The sequence below is a fragment of the Macrobrachium nipponense genome, chromosome 15 (genome assembly GCF_015104395.2).
Source record: "Macrobrachium nipponense isolate FS-2020 chromosome 15, ASM1510439v2, whole genome shotgun sequence".
NCBI classification, from domain to species: domain Eukaryota; kingdom Metazoa; phylum Arthropoda; class Malacostraca; order Decapoda; family Palaemonidae; genus Macrobrachium; species Macrobrachium nipponense.
Genome location: NC_087208.1, coordinates 2405445 through 2423631, shown reverse-complemented (window position 1 = coordinate 2423631; position 18187 = coordinate 2405445). Strand labels below are relative to the sequence as shown.

General features: G+C 40.2%; 1 protein-coding gene across 1 annotated transcript in view; it reads left to right on the top strand.

Annotated features, from left to right (window-relative positions):
• LOC135226968 (ATP synthase mitochondrial F1 complex assembly factor 2-like) overlaps positions 1-18187 on the top strand; it is a 76963-nt gene that overhangs the window by 36207 nt on the left and 22569 nt on the right. The window contains exons 4-5 of the mRNA XM_064266672.1: positions 15957-16040; positions 16197-16304. Coding sequence (XP_064122742.1) covers positions 15957-16040; positions 16197-16304 — 192 coding nt within the window. The remainder of the gene's footprint in view (positions 1-15956; positions 16041-16196; positions 16305-18187) is intronic.

Here is an 18187-nt window from a genome sequence, read left to right as displayed (position 1 = left end):
TTTTCTTCTTTTGTCATTTGTAAATCTTGATTCAACCACCATGCCTCTCTTCAACTCTATCCTTTCTGATGTCATAATGCACACTACTGCACACACTGACTTTTGTGTGCCTTATTTCAGTGGTGCATACCAAATGCATTTTTATGCTGTTTTCTTTTTCTTTGTATGTGCTTCTATTTGATGTCCACTTTAAAAAAATTTTTGTAATCTCTTTGTTCTCTCTGTCTCTGTGTTTTTTCTTATGTTTTGAAAGGTTTGTAACCATTTTTGAGCAAGGGTGTAGCCATCTCTAAATAAATTTGTTTTAGCTTATCTGTTCCCTTATATTTTCAACTTATACGTAATCCTTTGAAATACTGTACTTAGCATCTTTAATTTCCAGCTTTGTTTCTCCCTCTTGGTTACTTTTTCCCAAATACTAATTCTGTCACTTCCCATGAAGCCATTTATGTTTCCTTCCACCAGTTTACCTTCTGATTGTGGTACTTATGTCAGTGCACCTAAAAAAAACTAGTACATTTTATCGAAATTCAAATCTTCAGGTCAGTGTGTTGAGTATACCTACTGAGAACATGTGCGTTGTCTTCTTTTCCTAATCAGTGAAATATTCTTGAGTAATTATTAGGAGGCCTTACATTTTTCATAATAAGTTATTATTTTACTGATATTTTGTATAGATTATGTATGTATTTCCTTTCTGCTTTGTCAAGTATTAGGTTATCTGAGTGAGACGTGAACACCTGCAGTATCCTCACTATGCATATTTTGTACTATCACCTTGTACATGCAGGAGTTGCCAGATCTCACAGATTCCTTGCTTTACAATCTTTGTTTTTAACTGGTTACCAGCTGGCGCTTGGAGATTACCCTGTTGTTAAGACTGAAGGTTTGTTAGCTATGAAAACTACTAGATTTAGTTGATAAATTAAACAAACTTACTCTTTACCCCATTGATAGATTCGTTAGTTTTGATGTATGTTCTCTTTTTACTGAAGTCCCTATAGACTCTATTTTAGAATAGTATCTTAGTAATGAACTAACTCGGCATGAATTACCTCTACCTGTAAGTCATATTATTTCACTCACTAGGTTTTGCATTTGTGATTGTAAGTTTATATTTAATGGTAAATTTTATTAACAAATATTTGGCATGGCAATGGGCAACCCTTTATCACCACTCTTCTCAAACTTGTACATGGAATTCTTTGAAAAATGCTATCTACCTAATATCATTTATATTCCTTTAAAGTGGTATAGATATGTTGATGATATTTTAGCTGTTTTGCCTGCTGGTATTGATGTAAATGATTTACACTAAATTAAATAAACAGGTATCATCGATTAAGTTTACTCTAGAATTGGAAAAAGACAATTGCCTCCCTTTCTTAGATGTTTTGATACATAGAGAACCATTTCAATGTAAATTCAGTATTTATAGGAAACCAACCAACAACTTATACGAGCATTGCGCGTTGTCAGTCCCCAATATTTGGATCAAGAAATGAAATACAAAAGAAAAATAGGGGAAAGATTTATGTTATCCTTCACATATATTAGATTTTTGCTGTAATAAAGCCCACAAAAAGTTTTATAGTGTAAGTAACACAGAGAAAGAAACTTCTAAGAACATTCTTAGTTTGCCTTATTTCAACAGTTTTGAAACCATTAAATCATTGTTAAAATTCTTTAAGGTCAGCCTCGTTTTTTCTTATAATAACACTAAAAAGAATGTTAATAAAAAATGTCCCCAGGGAAAGCAACAACATAATATATAAAATTCCATGTATGGACTGCCCCTCCTTTTATCTCGGGCAATCGAGCAAGGGCTTAGAAGTAAGAATCAAACAGCATAAATATTCTGTCAAAACTGGGCAAACATCTAATGCAATATTCATTCAAGTGAAAACAACATCCGGATAAATTGGATTATTAGTTCAGTAATTGCAAGATCAAAAGATGTCTTATCACAAAATCTTTTAGAATCTGCCATTATACAACTTACTTCCCATTGTAAATTTAATATTAGTCGTGGCCTGTATTTGTAACATGCTTAAGAATGACCTCAAATCACAGATTTAAATACAAATTAGTTGCCTCATAGATATTTTCTTTGTATATGTATGTTTGATATGTTTTGTGAATAAGTTTTTGTTTACCAAAGGTTTGAATGTGGTCAGTTGCCGCCCTGTATTATCCTTTAATTGTCTTGTCCCGAGGTCTGAGCTGTTGGACTTAAATCTTTTTGTAAACCTCTTAAATTGTACCCATGTTTATGCTTTTTTGGGAAGGTTACTTCGTAATTCTCTAGGTGTGTTGGATTCTAGGTACTAATCTCCTTATAATCCCTATCTGTCACTTATGCGACCTTTCCTTGTCATCTCAGTTTCTCATGTATGTCAGTCGGTCTGCTTTACTAAGTAAAGGATGTGAGTCAAAAGATCTTGTAGCTACTCCAGTGTTTCACTTCCTTTGTGGCTTATACCTTTATTTATGCATTCATCACATTCCAAATTTTTGTGATTAGGTTATACATACACACACACATATATATATATATATATATATATATATATATATATATATATTATATATATATATATATATATATATTTATATTTATATAGTATATATATATATATATATATATATATATATATATATATATATATATATATATATATAGATATCCTCGAGATATGAAATTAATCCGTTCCGAGGCGCCTTTCGTATCATGAGGTTTTCGTATCTTGGACCACATTTTACATCTAAAATGTCTAATCTGTTCCAAGCCCTCCAAAAACACCCCAGTAAAATTTCATAATAAAGGTAAATTGACCTATAAACATGATACTACAACAATTTGGACCATTCAAATACGTAACTTAATAATAAAAATGCAAAACCTGTAAATAAACTGTATATTAGTGTACAAGAAATATTATTACTGTAACGTAAAATGTGGAAGCTTACCTTTCGAGTAAGGCTATCTCTGAAAGTGGCGGCAGAGGAGGAGGAGGACAAACGGCAGATACATACACTTAACTTTACGAAACATTAAAAAATGTCAGAAAAACAAACTAAACTTTACAAAACACATTAACAAAACTGTAATACTTAACTTTACAAAAAACTTAAAATGAAATTTATTTTGTCTTTTTTTGATTTTCACATTTCTTTTTACTTTTTTATACTTTACGTAATTTCAATTTCTTCACCACCGAATGGATGCCAGTCCGTTTACGGAATTATTCGAACCACCCATGAGAAGCCTTGAACTCTGGGGTTGCCGTTGATGTTCTCTCTCCGCCGTCGTCTTCGGCTTGGGCAATCACAAAATCGCCGAAACAAATAGCCGCTGGGCCTTTCTGGCAGATTGCCATCTCGGTTATTTCGTATCGCCATCGATGTTTGCTTTCGTCCTTAGATCCATACAAGAAGCAGCCTTTCCATTTTCATGATGCACATGGCTCCTCTTGTTGGACAAAATAGTCACGCCCTTGGAAGGTGTAGCTGCTTTGATGGCTTCCTTCTGCTTAAGGATGGTGCCTATCGTCAATGGATTTCGGCCGTATTCCTTAGCGATCACACTCAACCGCAAGCCAGCTTCATACTTTATTATTATCTCCATCTTTGTCTCCATAGAAAGCATTCTCTTCTTTCTGTGAACTTCAGCAACTTTCTTGGGACCCATGACTATATGTACTGTACGTAATTAAGTTATGTATGTAGTACGTATACTAATTAGGTTCTCACAACACGATAAAGTAGCACAACGAAATCACTAACGAATTTACGATACTAAACAAAATCGTTGGACCGAACGAATGCCGCATGCGTACGATAAAGATTCTGGTACGAGGTAGCCAGGGTAGGGACGCCCATGTACGTACGTAGAAGATGCATGATGGGAGGGATGGTGTCCAATAGGAGAGGAGGATCTCATGGCTTGGCTAGCATCAGGAACCAATGGGAGAGTAGGAGGATGGTGGCGAGTCTACTAGAACTAAGATGGCGGCGCGCGGCGCGAGTTTCAAAATGGTTATCGGGCGAATCTCGGACTTTCAGAAACCTTTCGTATCTTGAAAACTTTTCGTATGTAGAGCAGTACAAATTTTTCGTGTCAGCTTTTTGTATCTCGAGTTTTTTGTAAGTTGAGCCTTTCGTTATCTCAAGGTACCACTGTATATTATATATATATATATATATATATATATATATATATAATATATATATATATATATATATATATATATATATATATATATATATATATATATATATATATATATATATATATATATATATATATATATATATATATATAATATATATATATACTATTTCTGGGCTCAGCTCGTGTCGGCCTATGAAAAGTAATCCTTATATCATCTTTCTAGGTAAAATATCCTAAAATTACCAGAGAAAAAACCAAAATTAAGAAAAAAAGTCAGTAAGACTGACTCGCTCACTCTTAAAAAGAAGTGTCGGTATGAAAGGTAGGGGCGAGTGTGGAACACTACATTCTTGACGTTTTATGTACAACCTGAGTGATTTTGCCAAATCTTGAGGGCTACAAGAACAGCTGATTACTATTTACATATCATATAGACTAATTAAAGTAAAACGTATCTTTTAAATAGGCTTTATTATATTAGTATCAACAAAACATTTCCTGCTATGAGTCAGAGGCCGTTTAATGAAACGAACACTTCTCTGGCCTATCTGTTCAGAAAATAAATGTTACATCAATCCCCGAGACGATGACCATTGTTGCCAAGGCGTCTCTCTCTCTCTCTCTCGCTCTCTCTCTCTCTCTCTCTCTCTCTCTCTCTCTCTCTCTCTCTGATCAAAATTACACTGGAACTTTGACATACGATTGCCCTAATATACGAATGTTTTGAGATACAACAGAAAATTTGCGAAAATATAAGCTTTGATATACAACGAAATATTTGAGATACGATTTTACGATGTGATAGTTGTATAGGCGACCGATAAATGGCGTTCAGTCTGTTGTTTGTGGTGCTGCATGTTAACACGTCGTTGTTAGTTCGTTGTATATGCGCCTATTTTTCGTGTTATTTTGTCTATTTTATTATTAACCATGGGTCTCAAAGCTAAAGACAAAGCAGGTGATAGAAAAAAACCCAAGAAAATGATTTCGATGGAAGCAAAACATGAATTATAGCAAAGCATAAAACCTTCCAAAGGCATCACCATTATTTCTAAACTACAAACTGATTAAAATAAAAAAATAAAAATTAGTTTAGCAATGTTATTTCATTTGTGTTTATTACGTAGTTATTAGTGTACATACGTAAATAAAAAGAGAACAAATCGTTCCCTGCCACCCTTCCCTACCTCCTCCCCCTGCTGGCCTCACGTCATCTTTCGTTGTTTGGTAAGTAAAATTCCTTTCTTTTTTTAATTGATTTTATTAACATTTATTATCATTTATCACATTGCTATGTTATTTTATCATTATGTGTGTTATTACTCGTTTATTTGGTGTATAAATTGTGTATATTATATGTAATTTAGCTGTGTTTAGGTGTGGTTTCATACCGCTAGAACGGATTAATACATATTACATTATTTTAAATGGGAAAAAATGCTTTGAGATACAACTGTTTTGATATACGACGATGGTAACGGAACAAATTAAATTCGTATGTCAAGGTTCCAGTGTACTGGATAATGTCTCTCTTTGGATACTTCGATTTTGCCAAATCTTGAGGGCTACAAGAACAGTTGATTACTATTTACGTATCATATAAGACTAATTAAAGTAAACGTATCTTTAAATAGGCTTATATTATTAGTATCAACAAAACATTTACTGGCATGAGTCAGAGGCCGTTTACGAAACGAACACTTCTGTCCTAACTCGGAGCGTCGGAAGACACCTCTTCTCGCTCTCTCCTCTCTCTCTCTCTCTCTCTCTCTCTCTCTCTCTCTCTCTCTCTCTCTCTCTCTCTCTCTCTCTCTGAAAAATTGATGAACATAGTAATATATAGACCTCCTAATACTAAAGAGTTTGACTTAATAATTGAAAAATTGGATGATATATGTAGAAATCACAAGGACTGGACTATTCTCCTATCTGGTGACTTCAACTTTCCTTTCGTAGAATGGAAAGAACGAATAGGAGATTGTGGTTGTACTTATACATATAAAAAAGAGAGTAATAGTAGTGCAGAAGATAAGAGGCAATTTGAAAAGCTATTAGATATGCTACTAGAATACAACATTCAACAAATAAATCACCTGCCAACAAGAAAGGAAAATACTTTAGACCTAGTATTTGTGAACGAGATGAATTATGTTAAAGAAATAATAGTTTATAATGCGAATATTTCAGACCATAATGTCATAGAATTAACAGTTCATTCCAAAGCTTCTACAGTAAAAATATAAAATGGTCAGAAATTAATGAAGAATTAAACAAAGATTGGGATAACATTTTCGTAAGTGATGACATAAGGGTAAATACGGAGATATATATAAAATATTGGAGAAAATAGTGGAAAAATATATACCGAAGAAGAAAAGTAAACATCATTCATGCATACCAAGAGACAGAAGGATCTTGTTCCAGAAAATCAGAAAGTGGAAAAAAGGTCTTGCAAAAGAAAAAAATGCATGGAAAGTTATAGAACTAAAAAGTAAGATAGAAAATGCAGAACAAAAGATTATACAATCAAAAGAAAATAAAAGAAAAACGGGACTTGGAAGAAAAAACCCTATTAAATATCAAGCAAAACCCCAAGCTATTATACTCATATGCGAAGAAGATGAATAAAAGAAGAATAGAAATAGGCCCTCTGAGAATTGAAGGGAGATTAAACGAATGAAAAAAAAGGAAATTTGCAACATACTGGCAGAACGATATAGAGAGAATTCACCCCTAGAATAGATAATGAAGATAATGATATAGAAGTAAGGGATGAAAATAGTGAATATTTAGCTGACATAGATATTAATGAAGCTGATATTGTGCAGGCTATTAATGAAATTAAAATGGAGCTGCTGCAGGGGCCTGATGGAATTCCTGCTATTTTGTTAAAGAAAGTAGTTCATTCTATCGCAAAGCACTTGCAATATTATTAAGACAAAGTGTAGATACAGGCAAGATTTATGATGAGCACAATTAGCATATATTACCCCTACTTTCAAAAAAGTGGATCAAGACTAGAGGCAAGTAATTATAGGCCTGTGAGTCTAACATCACATATTAGAAAGTGTATGAAAGGGTAATGAAGAAAAATATTATGAAACTTTATTTAATAAAAAATAATTGTTTAATAAAGGACAACATGGTTTCGTACCGGAAAAAGTACACAAACCCAACTGTTAGTCCACCGTGAGAACATATTCAAAAAATATGAAAAGCGGAAATGAAACAGATGTGGTTTTATTTAGACTTTGCAAAAGCTTTTGATAAAGTAGACCATAATATATTAGCGAAGAAGAAAATTAGAAAACACAATATCGTGGATAAAGTAGGAAGATGGTTTAAAAGAATTTTACACAACAGAAAACAGATAGTTATTGCAAACGACGAGAAATCGGATGAAGTCAAGGTAATATCCGGTGTGCCGCAAGGTACGGTGTTAGCTGCAATACTGTTTGTTATTATGATTGAAGACATAGACAATAATGTGAAGGATTCGGTAGTGAGTAGTTTCGCAGATGACACAAGAATAAGTAGAGAAATTACTTGTGATGAAGATAGGAACGCTCTACAAAGAGACCTTAACAAAAAGTATATGATTGGGCAGAGGTAAATAGGATGGTATTTAACTCTGATAAATTTGAATCAATAAATTATGGAGACAGAGAAAGAAAGCTATATGCATATAAGGGACCTAATAATGAGACCATCACAAATAAGGAAGCAGTTAAAGACCTTGGTGTGATGATGAATAGGAACATGTTATGCAATGATCAAATAGCAACTCTGTTGGCAAAATGTAAAGCAAAAAATGGGAATGTTGTTACGGCACTTCAAAACAAGAAAAGCTGAACACATGATTATGCTTTATAAAAAACATATGTTCGTAGTACCACTTGAATATTGCAATATGATTTGGTACCCACACTATCAAAAGGATATTGCACAAATAGAGAGTGTACAAAGGTCCTTTACAGCTAGAATAGAAGAAGTTAAGGACCTAGACTACTGGGAAAGGCTACAATTCTTAAAATTATATAGTCTAGAAAGGAGAAGAGAACGCTACATGATAATTCAGGCATGGAAACAGATAGAAGGAATAGCAGAAAATATCATGGTACTAAAAATATCAGAAAGAGCAAGCAGAGGTAGATTAATAGTGCCCAAAACTATACCAGGAAAAATAAGAAAGCACACAGGACATTAATCCACTACGCACCAGCATCGATAATGCAGCGTCTATTCAATGCGTTGCCAGCTCATCTGAGGAATATATCAGGAGTGAGCGTAGATGTGTTTAAGAATAAGCTCGACAAATATCTAAACTGCATCCCAGAACCATCCAAGATTGGAAGATGCAAAATATACTGGAAGATGTACTAGCAACTCTCTGGTAGACATTAGAGGTGCCTCACACTGAGGGACCTGGGGCAACCCGAACAAGATGTAAGGTCTGTAAGGTAAGGTCTCTCTCTCTCTCTCATAGTAATCTAACCAGAAACTTCGTTTTGTTATTATTACTGGAAACAAGCAATGATTTTTTTCATTATTTGTGCTTTTGGACTGTTATATGTAAATTTGTTCATGCAACTTACCTGTCAGATATATATATAGCTGATAATTTCCGACGACCGACAGAATTTAAAACTTACGACACACGCAGTGGGAGTCAGGTGGTTAGTACCCATTCCCGCCGCTGGGAGGCGGGTATCAGGAACCATTCCCATTTTCTATTCATAATTTTTCTGTCGCCGGTGTTGTGAACATCTGTTTACAGCACCTCCGTCTGGATTTGGAAACTTTTGCTACTTGAGTATCCCTTTTGGTTCTTTTTTGGATTAATTGACTTGGATCGGTGGCTAGGCACACGTTATTAGTGGATTGATTTGATTTTGGTTTGGACTTCTCTTGGATAATATGTCAGGGTCTAGTACAGCTAGCGCTAGATTTTGCTCTAGGACTGATTGTAGAGGTAGCTACTGAAAGCTTCAGTAGACCCACATACGGTATGTAAGAGTTGCAGGGAGCATGAATGTGTGTATGAAGCCGTTGCAAGGAGTGCGAAAGATTAACAGATTCTGAGTGGGAAGGCGTATGATACCTATCTTAGGAAACTTGAAAAGGATAGGTTAAGGAGGTCTTCCTCCAGGAGTGTTTCAGGTGTGCAAGAAATTAATGTTTCTCCTGTTAACCCTCCTTCTGTTAATGCTCCTAACCCTGTAGTGTTGCCTCCCGGGCCTGAAACAGTGTCAGTAGAGAGTAATACTTTGTCCTTAATTTGGAGTCGATTCGTAATTTTAGAATCGAAAGTGTTGGCTCTTGAGAGCAAAAGTGATGTGCAAAAGTGCAGTGATACCTTGTGTAGTGGAGGGTGCGTCAGATCGGCCTCGTTTCGCCTCTAGGCCTGGACCTCTGCTTGACTCCCAGGACTGGGGAGGGAGCATGTCGAAAGCCGAAGGAGGGTTACAAGGAACCCCACCGATCTGGCGTGCCTTCGGCAGTTACTGATGAAAATCCCCAGACTGCCAGGGAGCGTGCACGGGCACGTCTCCTCAAGGAGTGTTTTTCGTCATCGGAGGCTTCATCCCCCACACGTAAAGGGTGGAGTTCTCACGGTGCTTCCCGTCCGCTGAAAAGGACGGCGCGTGTTATTGACGCTTCACGTCCTAGTTCTCCGAATTTGCGATCTCTCCTGACAGTGCGTTCGCTGCTTTTCCGCCGCAGAAAAGGCGTAGAGAGTCTTCGGACTTGGATTCGGGTAGTTCGTGCGAGCGATACAGTCGCTCTAGAGCTCGGGAGGAGAGGCCGTACCTGGAGGAGGAGGGAGGTGTCCCCTCGCCGCTCTCCTGCTCACAGGATCAGTCCCTCCCCGGAGCAGGAAGATTCGCCAACCAAGAGGATGCTTCAGTCACTGCAGCAGCAACTTCAGGACGCTCTTGCTTCTAGAGAGTCTCTTCCGCGTCGTAGAAAGGATGAGAAGCTTCCTGTTAAGAAGTCAAGACCTGCTCTTTCTCCTCGCTGCGCCTCTCTCTTCGTTCGAGTCTCCCTCTAGAGTTCGTTCTGCTCCCCAGCAGCTCTCTAGAGGAAGTGAGAAGTTTCGTTTCTCGCTCTCAGGATGAGATATCTCCCGCTCGCAAGTCTTCGAATGTTCGCAAGCGAGTGGTGGACGCTGAGCGCGCTTCTGTGCAAGTGGAGCGCGCTTCCGTTGCCGCCAAACGCCAAACGCACCTGTTGTTGATAAACGTGCACCAGTGGACAGCAGCCGCGCTCTGGCTGCGCTCGGTCGCGCGCCAGTGGAAGCCAAGCGTGCACTAGTGACGCTCGGTGTGCGCCAGTGGACGCCAGGCGTGTTTTAGTAGATGTCGAGCGCGCACCTGTCGGCGCCAAACGTGTGGATTCGGGACGCCAAGCGCGCTCTGGTGGACGCCAGTTCCTCACCAACCGCAGTTCAGGTGGATGAAGGAACCCTCTTGTTTCGTCAATTTTCTTCAGAGTTTCCTCCTACTTCTCCAGTTTCTGAGGAAGGAGTTAGCGATAATTTAGTCGAAGCAGAGGAAGAGCAGCAACCAGCTCCTGTCTCATCGGACTATAAAGTTTTGATGCGTCTTCTACAGTCGGAGTTTTGGAGAAGAAACTTTTCAACCGGAAGCCCTCGTACTCCCCCTCTCCTTCTCAATTTTCTTCTTTTAAAGCATCGAAGGCATCGGGGTTCGTTAAAATGAAGAAGTTGCTTTCCACGAAGCAAGCGTTCCGGAAAGTCCATGAGTGGATGGAGAAGAGGAAAGCGTCAGGAAAGTCCTCTTTGGCTTTACCGCCATCAAGACTCTGCGGTAAAGGAGGCATGTGTATAGACGGGAGAGGACGTAGGTGTTAAACTACCAGCCTCTGCTCAAGGTGATTTCGGGAGCATCGTGGACGCCTCCAGAGACCCTTCTGTCTTCATCAAAAGTCACTTGGACCCATAACGAGTTCGACTTCCATCTAAAAGGCCTCTTCAGGACTCTAGAGGTCTTCAACTTTCTCGACTGGTGTCTGGGAGTTTTAGATGCCAGGTCAAGGAGTTCTGATACTATTAGTCTGGGGAGCTGTCCAGTGTACTTTCTTGTATGGACAAGGCCGTCAGGGATGGTTCTGAGGAGTTGGCTACTCACTTTAGCTCGGGGATTCTCAAGAAGAAAGAGCACTCTTCTGTAACTTCACAGCCAAATCCGTCTCTCCAGCGCAAAAGGCGGACTTGCTTTCGCTCCGTTTTCAGACCATCTCTTCCCCCAGACTATGGTTAAGGACATAGCATCAAGCCTTCAGGAGAAGGCAACGCAAGATCTTCTGGCTCAGTCTTCTAGAAGACCAGCAGCTGCTTCATCTTCTGGAGTTTCGTTTAGCAAGAAACCGAAGCCCTTTCGTGCTGGATCTTCTCGAAAACAGCCTCCCGAGGAAGAGGATCTTCCAGAGGAAAAACCCCTGCTCCGTCAAAGAGTAGGAAGTGATTTGGAAGTCCTTCAGACGCCGGTAGGAGCAGGCTTCTTCTGTTCGCAAAAGCCTGGGAAGAGAGAGAGGCCGACCCTTGGTCGCTAGATGTTGTGAGGAAAGGTTTACAGGATCCCGTTCTTGAAGTCACCCCCGCTATCCTCAACACCAAAGGATTTGTCTCCCTCTTATCGAGGAGAGAAACAGAAAGTGCTTTTCGATCTGCTGAACAAATGATCGAGAAGCAAGCGGTGGAACAGGTCTTCGACCTGGAATCTCCAGGATTTTACAACCGTCTGTTCCTGGTGCCGAAACATTCGGGGGGGGTGGCGACCCGTCCTCGATGTCAGCAGCCTAAACCTCTTCGTCTATAAGAAGAAATTCAAGATGGAGACGCCTCAATCTGTGCTGTCAGCTTTGAGACCGGGGATTGGATGGTCCTCACTAGACCTCCAAGACGCGTATTTCACGTCCCCATCCATCCCCAATCAAGGAAATACCTGCGATTTGTCCTGAAGGGGAAGGTATTCCAATTCAGGGCACTTTGCTTCGGTCTGACCACAGCGCCGATGGTTTTCACCATTCTGATGAAAAACGTGGCAAGGCTGCTTCATCTGGAGAATATAAGGATCTCTCTCTACCTAGACGACTGGCTTATTCGAGCTTCATCGCGAGACCGGTGTCTGGAGGACCTGCACAAGACCATGTCGTTAGCGAAGTCCCTGGGGCTTCTGGTAAAACCTCGAAAAGTCGCATTTGACTCCTTCTCAATCTGTTTAGTCTATCTGGGATTCAGATGGACTCAGTGGGCTTTTCGGGCTTTTCCGTCCCAGGGGAGACAACTTCAATGCTTGGAAAAAGTGGCGACCTTTCTGGGGAAGGAAACATGCTCGGTGAGGGAATGGATGAGTTTGCTGTGGGACCATTTCCTCACTGGAGAAGTTTGTTTCTCTGGGAAGGCTGCACCTCAGACCTCTTCAATTCTTCCTAGCCAACAGTTGGAAGAACAAACAAGATCTGGGAGGCGTCTTGTGTTTAACGAGAGAGGTGAAGGATCACCTAAGTTGGTGTCAGATCCACGGAAGCTCGCAGAAGGGCTCTCCCTCAAACTTGCGGAACCCGACCTAGTGTTGTTTTCCGACGCGTCGTCCACGGGTTGGGGAGCAACACTAGGAGGGAAAGAAGTGTCGGGCACCTGGAGAGGGGAACAGGTGCCCTGGCACATCAATCTGAAAGAGCTGTCAGCAATTTACCTGGCTCTCAGGTTCTTCCAGGAAGAAGTATCCGGCAAAGTCATTCAGATCAACTCGGACAACACCACAGCACTGGCATACCTAAGAAATCAAGGGGGAACTCACTCGCTTCTCTGTTTGCCATCGCAAAGGAACTCCTTTTATACCGACGAAAGCGCAAGAAGTCACTATCCTGACAAGGTCGTGTCAGGAGTACAGAATGTTCGAGCAGACCTTCTCAGTCGACGAGGACAGCTTTTGCCGACAGAGTGGACCCTTCACCAAGAGGTTTGCCAGTCGCTGTGGGACCTGTGGGGCTGTCCGCAGGTGGATGTCTTCGCAACTTCCAGGACGAAAAGACTTCAGCTCTATTGCTCCCCAGTTCTGGACCCGGGAGCAGTCGCAGTAGACGCCCTACTTTGGAGTTGGTCGGGTCTAGACATATACGCTTTTCCCCCGCTCAAGATCCTCGGGGAAGTGATGAGGAAGTTCGCGGCATCGGAAGGAGCGAGGATGACCATCATCGCCCCCTTCTGGCCGGCAGCCGACTGGTTCACAGAGGTGATGTCCTTCCTGGTAGACTTTCCGAGGACTCTGCCCTTAAGGAAAGATCTACTCAGACAGCCCCACTTCGAGAGGTACCACTAACACCACCCCGCTCTGAGTCTGACTGCGTTCAGACTATCAAGAAGTTGGCCAGAGCGAGGGGGGGGGGGGTGGGGGTTTTTTCAAGACCTGTGGCGAAGGCGATTGCCACCGCAAGGAGGCCCTCCTCAATCGCTCGTACCAATCGAAGTGGGCTGTCTTCAGATCCTGGTGGGCAGGAAGAAGGGCATTTCCTCCACCACAACCTCTGTGAGCCAGATAGCTGACTTCCTTCTTTATATCTGGAGAGAGGAAGTGAAGTTGGCTGTTCCAACTATTAAAGCTACAGGAGCGTGCTTTCTGTAGTCTTCAGGCACAGAGGACTCGATTTGACTAATAATAAAGACATTCATGATCTCATTAGATCGTTCGAGACTAAGAAGGTCATCCAGCCTAAAGTACCCTCGTGGAACTTGGATGTGGTGCTCAAATATTTGATGTCGAGTCACTTCGAACCGCTGCATTCAGTTTCTATCAGGAATCTGACGAAGAAAACAATCTTCCTAACCAAACCGCTCTGGCGACGGCGAAGAGGGTTAGCGAAATCCAGAGCCATTAGCAAAGCAGATTGGGTTTTCAGACAGTAGATGCGGTTTTTGTTCTTTAAGTCCCACGTCTTGCAAAGAACGAGAATCCTTCCAACCCGTGGCCGAGGACCTTTGAAATCAAAGGGTTGTCAGATATAGTGGGAAATGAAACGTGAGAGATTCCTGTGTCCTGTCAGGGCTCTAAAGTTTCTATCTGCAGAGAACTAAAGCTTGCAGAGGTTCATCTGACAATTTGTGGTGTTCAGGAGGAAGCCTGATCTTCCTATGTCGAAAAACGCACTGGCGTTCTTCATCAGAAATACGATTAAAGAAGCTCATGATAAGTGCAGTGATAGTGATTGAAGCTTCTGAAAGTGAAGCTCACGAGGTGAGAGCTATTGCTACTTCGGTAGCTTTTCACAAAAATATGGCGCTCAAAGATATTTTGAATGCCACATTTTGGAGAAGCAATTCGGTGTTCGCTTCACACTACCTGCGGGAGGTGAAAGTGACATACGAAAATTGCTTCTCCCTCGGACCATACATTGCTGCAGACACTGTTTTGGGGGCAGGAGGTAACACTCATCCTATCCTTTAGGGATTATTGGGGGGTTTTTAACTTGTGTTTTTATGGTTGTGGGGTGACCGCCTGGGGCGGGTCTCCCTTCCATTAGCTTAGTTAAGTGGGATACCTTTGGTAAACTAAGCCAGGTGGTGGTATTTTTGCCTCGTTGCCCTCATTAGTATGGTCCATGGTCTAGTCACGTCGTGGTCTCGCCCTGTTGACAGATCATCTGGAGTGCACCAGCTTCATAGGTCTCTACCTTGCTGGCAACTCTAGTAGCACAAGCCACTTACGTGGCAGTAATCACGAGGCCAGCTATGCTAACAGGGTAAGGAACCAAGATATCAAATATCTGCATATATGTGTTTCCTAAATCCTCTATTCTGTCTCTCCCACCACCAAAGGTGGGATTCAGCTATATATATATCTGACAGGTAAGTTGCATGAACAAAATATATTGTAATGATACAATTAAGTTTGTTCATACTTACCTGGCAGATATATATAATTAATTACCCGACCACCTCCCCTCAGGAGACAGTGGAAATAAAAATTATGAATAGAAAATGGGAATGGTTCCTGATAACCCGCCTCCCAGCGGCGGGAATGGGTACTAACCACCTGACTCCCACGACTGCGTGTGTCGTAATTGTTTTTAAATTCTGTCGGTCGTCGGAAATATCAGCTATATATATCTGCCAGGTAAGTATGAACAAACTTAATTGTATCATTACAATATATCTTTGCGCACCGCAAGCTAGTATGTATTCATTCGCTCGGAAACTAGTTCCGATATGAGGCGTCACTAAAAAACATAGAAAAATACGACATAATAAGTGTCGAAAATCATCATAACTCAAAATTTTTGTTGTAATCTAACCAGAAAACTTATTTTATTAATATACTGTGCTAAACTATAAAGGATTTTTATCATAGTATGAGTTTTTTTTTAAAAGCGTCGTTAACTCGGAGCGTCGGAAGCGTCAGCGTTGTAACCTCGGAACAAGCGTCGTAATCCAGGACGGATTTTTCCATTGAATATTTAAGAAAAAGCGTCGTAACCTCGGAACGTCGTAAGCCGGAACCGTCGTAACCGCCCGGGACCGCCTGTATATATATATATATAATATATATATATATATATATATAATAATATATATATATATATATATATATATATATATATATATATATATATATATGTGTGTGGTGTGTGTGTGTGTGTGTATATATATATATATATATATATATATATATATATATATATATATATATATATATATATATATATATATATATATACACACACATATATATATACTATTCAGTCTCCTGTTTACTTTCAGGTACCTCACTATGGTCTAGCTCTAGCAGTAGCTCATGAATGGAATGCAGTTAATGAAAAAATTCAGCCAAGCTTTATGCATTTGGTAAGTCAGGTGACAGTTAATTTTGATTAGATCTGAATGATTTACATAAAATATAAAATTTGAACTTACATTCATTTATGCTAAAAATCGTGTAGTATGATGACTGCTCATGTGATGATAGCACCAATTTTTTTTATTTGTGGTTATGTTCAACAGACTGGCCTGAGTTTCACTGTTGCTGACAACCCTCTTCATTCAACAAAGTGGGATGTTGTCAGCAAGATGCTGGATTACATGGACACTGATACCATTTTGTATAGAGAAGTATGTTCAATTTTAGTGTAAAACATTTGAATACATATAGGTATTGTTTGGTCTTGAAATATAGTTTTTTTTGTCTTTTTTAACCCCAATTTTCAGTTACTGTATCCACTCATCCTCTTGAAATTATTCATTGGTTCTCACTGTTCTAAGGAGAGTTGATCATTCCAATTGTTCCAACCTTTGTCCTGCTGCTTCAACTTTTACTATATTGGAAAGGTACTGGAAACTTAGTTCATACACTTATCCTGTGATTATACACAATATAAGTCTAAAAGGGGTGTTAATACTTCAGAAGTGCAGACTTAGGATTAGTGACTGGGTTAGCCTTGGCTGTGCTACCTCTAGGTTATCCCAAAATCATTCTGTAAACGTGGCAGGCCTATGAAAATATACTACGACTTTAAAAAATTATGTAGCAGTGCAAAGAAATATGAATGATGAATGTCGCCTTTTTGAAGTAGTAAGTGTTTTATTACCCAAGCCAAACTACATACATTATTCATCATCAAGTAACTCATCAAATAAGATATTCATATACTGTATGTGTAATATATGCATGCGTTTATAATGAATGCTGTATACGTATGTACAAGTTTAACAGGAAAATTAAAACACAAATGGTCAGATTATTATTAATTTTGGAGGGACGGGCACTTATAAGTGTGAAGCTACTGCACTTGGAAGTTTGAAACATTCCTTAGTTATTTAATTTTATTTTTGTGGAAATACAAACCACTTTTTGTACATGAGCTTTCCTGCCAGATATATACTTAGCTTACGTCTCTGACGTCACGACAGAATTCAAAACTCGCGGCAAATGCGACAGGTAGGTCAGGTGATCTACCCCACCCGCCGCTGGGTGGCAGGTGTATGAACCAATCCCCCTTTCCAGTCATAATTTTTCTGTCGCTGGTGTTGAGTACATCTGTTGTCGATACCTCTCGATTTTGGATTATTACTCGTTTTCGCCCTGGATTGTTTCATCGGACTTTTGGTGAAGTACCTGCTCCTTGGCTTGGCATTTGCGATTTGTGGACCGGTTTTTTATTATTCTTTTGATTATTCTTGGAATTTCATTATGTCTGATTTAGAAATTAAGAAATCAAACTATGTCAGAGTTTGTTCTGTTAGCGATTGTAAGGTGAGGCTACCGAAGCTGCGGTAGACCCTCACACAGTATGCATGAGGTGTAGGGGGGATGACTGCCCATTATTACCCAAAGAAAAAAAACCCTTGTAATAAATGTGGTAATTTGAATGAAGAAGAATGGAAGGCGCTTTCTTCTTATGTAAGAAAGCTTGAGAAGGACAAGGTTAGGAAAGCTTCATCTAGGAGTTCTAGTAGGTCTCGCGCTAGCGAGTTTGAAGTTGATAACCCTGTTTGTAGACGTAGCGCCTTTACCAGTTTCAGCCCCTGCTTCCTGCATCGAACCCGAAGATGCGCCTTCGGAGGTGGACACTATGAGAGCCACTATTCGCAGCATGGAGCTGAAAATTAAAGTGCTAGAAGGTAAGAGTGATAGCAATTTGTGCAGTGATCCCAGTGCAGTGGAGGGTGCGTCTGATCGGTCTCCCTAATGCTTTCTAGGCCTAGACCTCTTCCAGACTCCCAGACCCAGTGGAGGAGGAAAGTCGAAAGCGCCAGGAAGGTTAGGGAGAACCCCCACCGGTCAGGCGTCCCCTCGGTAGCGCCTGATGTTCGCTCCCAGGCTACCTTGGATCGCGCCAAGAGAGAAGTCTTACGGCAATGCTTCTCGTCTTCGCCTTCCTCGCCCAAGCGTGGTTGGAGCTCCTCGGAAGCTTCTCGGCCGTCGAAGAGAGCCTGGCAGGCTTCTTCCGCTCTCCCCTCCAGCCCTGAAGTTTTTCGGAAGATCCTGGATTGGA